Raw genomic sequence first — 2,886 nt, 5'->3', positions numbered from 1 at the left:
CCCAAGGGGGCTGTGAGTAGCCCCCCGCTGCTCTGCAGGGCTGCCAGACAGAGGGGCAGAGACCTGGCACAGAGACCTTTGCGCTGGGCGCGGGGTGGGGATGGGAGCCCGGGGAGCCACTCCTGCGCCTGTACGAGGGCAGCTTATTTCTGCCGAGGGGACAATTGGCAGCCTGCTAATTTAATTATGGAGACTGCAGAAAGAGGATCTCATCTACCAGGTGCTGAGCCTTGTTAAGCTAATTGTCTCCCTCTCTCCGCTTTCTTCCCCCTCCCACATTGCCAGAGATGCTGCAGTTGCCTAATTAAGTTATCAGAAAGATAATGGCTGGGTTTGAATCCAGTGCATTTTAATTTAAAAGCATCCATCTAATAATTGCTTCACTGCAAGCAGATAAATGCTGAGGCGGAATTTCAGCTGGCTCACGCTGGGGGTGGCCGGGGCTTCCCCCAGAGCAGGGCTGGCTCCGCTCGCGAGGTCAGCATTCCTCCGTCCTGCTCTTAGTGCGGTGGCTCTGCCAGGTGGGAGATGTCTTCCCGCTGTCCTCTTCTCAGCAGCACCTTCTGCTCTCCCCTGGCTGCGTTCCTGGTGGAAACAAGAGCCACCCTTAGTTTTGGGGCAGCAGATCTGGGCAGCTTCTCCCCCAGGGCAGCATCTCGTCCAAGCCCCGCTGCCGCCTGTCCCTGAGGGATGAAGGCTTTCCCCTGACAGGCTCCCCCACGTGCTCTGCCTCTCTCCTCGACAGTCCCTCCGCTGATCCAGCCCTTTGAGTTCCCACCAGCCTCCATCGGGCAGCTCCTCTACATCCCCTGCGTGGTCTCCTCCGGGGACATGCCCATCCACATCACCTGGAGGAAGGACGGGCACGTCATCCTCTCCGGCTCCGGAGTCACCATCGAGAGCAAGGAGTTCATGAGCTCCCTGCAGATCTCCAGCGTCTCCCTCAAGCACAACGGCAACTACACCTGCATCGCCAGCAACGATGCTGCCACGGTCAGCCGGGAGCGGCAGCTGATCGTGCGGGGTGAGTGAGTGCTGTGAAACCCACCCAGCCCCACGCTGCCCAGCCTGGGCACGGTGCTGCCACCACCACACGGGGCTCGGGAGGGTGGGCAGCACAGGAGGGGTGTCACAGCATGGAGCAGGGACCAGTTAGGAGCTGGAGGGAGGTAACTCCATCCCCTGGTTGAGTAGCGCTGCAGAAGCAGGCAGGAAGGGTGAGGAGCCGGGCTAAGCCAGGGCAGGGAGGAGCTGCGGGGAGCTGGTGGGTTTTTGCTATAGCATCTGTCTTTTCTCTCCAATTACTCAGTGCCACCTCGCTTCGTGGTCCAACCCAACAACCAGGATGGCATTTACGGTAAAGCCGGGGTGCTGAATTGCTCCGTTGATGGGTACCCCCCTCCGAAAGTCATGTGGAAACACGCAAAAGGTAGGGGTGAGACCCGGCAGCGTGTGGGGACATCTCTGCGGGCAGGGGACAGTCCCCTTTCTGCATGATCACCCCAATCCTCTGCCTCAGCTGAGCTCTGTGTCCCCTCCTAGGAAGCGGCAACCCCCAGCAGTACCACCCCATACCCCTGACGGGCCGCATCCAGATCCTGCCCAACAGCTCCCTGCTCATCCGGCACGTGCTGGAGGAGGACATCGGCTACTACCTCTGCCAGGCCAGCAATGGGGTGGGCACGGACATCAGCAAGTCCATGTTTCTCACCGTGAAGAGTAAGTAGCCAGGGGCCACACCACGGTGGCGAGGGGCTGGGGACCTGCTGGTGGCACGGCTGCAGGGTGGGTGCTTGTCAGTGGAGCCTGGTCCAGTGCAGCTCCATGAGGAGGGTCCCCAGCCTGGCTCTGCCCTCAGTACCACACATCCATCCCCGTGATCGATGCACCGGGCATGGGGAGGGCATCGATTCCCCCTCTCCAGGGACTCGCTTCTCTTTTGCTATTAAACACGCTTTGTCCTCACTAAAACCAAGCAATCAATGGACATCATACAGGAGGGAGGGAAATAACTGGGCTAATTTGACAGGGATGGGCCGGGAAGTGTTGTTAGACACCGTGTTTGAACTGCGCTTGTTATTGGATTCCTCTCCCGTTGCTATCAGCAGAATGATAATCTCCAGCTCCTCTTCATGTATGTTGATTGTTGCTGCCATAAGCGTTCAAACCTCAACAAGGGGGTGGTGGAGGGGGACCAGCCCCATCTCACTCACCCCCATGGCAGCTCCCACGTGTCTCTGGAGCAGGGCTGGGGTCAGGGCTCAGTTCTGCCAGGCTAAGCTCTCCCCTGCCCACCCAACCTCTACTTCCCTGGGTTTCTTCTCCCCTCCCTGGCATCTATTTAATTTGTCCTGCCCACTGATGAATCGAAACGAGCGACTTCAAACAAGGCACTTCAATGAGGCGCAGGTACAGAGTCGAGGCGATTAGTCCCGGGCGAGCGTGCGGAAGTCTGGGAGCCTGAACTGTTGCCGTGTCCCCGCTCTCTGCTGTAATTGCATCCCAGGACAGGTTGCTCGCTGACTTGAATAGCACGTAACCTTATTATGCCTGTGCTTTTGCATTTCCTGGAGACCTCGCAGCCTTTGAAAAGGCTTGGATGAATGGGTAGACAGAGAGCCACAGCCAATTAAGCATTATATGGGGCTCTTTGTTTTGTTTCATTTTGGGGTTTTTGTTTGTTTAGTGAAATGCCAGGCCAATTAAAGTGAGATCAGCGCTGGCTTTCCTTGAAAGTCAGGCCACGGCGGATGGAGTTAAAGGAAAGTTAATCAGAGCCCAGACAAAGCGTGCAAGTGGTCAGCAGGGGACAGGGGAGCATCCGGACGTCCCCTTCCCCAACGCCGCGGTGATGGGCTCCGGGGGCGAGCCCAGCCAGCCAAGTAC

The 2,886-nt window shown here is 58.1% G+C and overlaps 1 protein-coding gene across 1 annotated transcript in view; it reads left to right on the top strand.

Annotated features, from left to right (window-relative positions):
* Nucleotides 1–2,886, top strand: part of LOC104524444 (Down syndrome cell adhesion molecule-like protein 1 homolog) — a gene marked incomplete at both ends in the record, with an annotated part of 15,861 nt that overhangs the window by 4,451 nt on the left and 8,524 nt on the right. The window contains 3 exons of the mRNA XM_010167321.1: nt 746–1,024; nt 1,310–1,429; nt 1,543–1,719. Of these exons, the coding sequence (XP_010165623.1) occupies nt 746–1,024; nt 1,310–1,429; nt 1,543–1,719 (576 nt within the window). The remainder of the gene's footprint in view (nt 1–745; nt 1,025–1,309; nt 1,430–1,542; nt 1,720–2,886) is intronic.

Source organism: Antrostomus carolinensis, unplaced genomic scaffold (genome assembly GCF_000700745.2).
Source record: "Antrostomus carolinensis isolate BGI_N321 unplaced genomic scaffold, ASM70074v2 scaffold29584, whole genome shotgun sequence".
NCBI lineage: Eukaryota > Metazoa > Chordata > Aves > Caprimulgiformes > Caprimulgidae > Antrostomus > Antrostomus carolinensis.
This window is presented reverse-complemented; position numbering and strand designations above follow the sequence as displayed.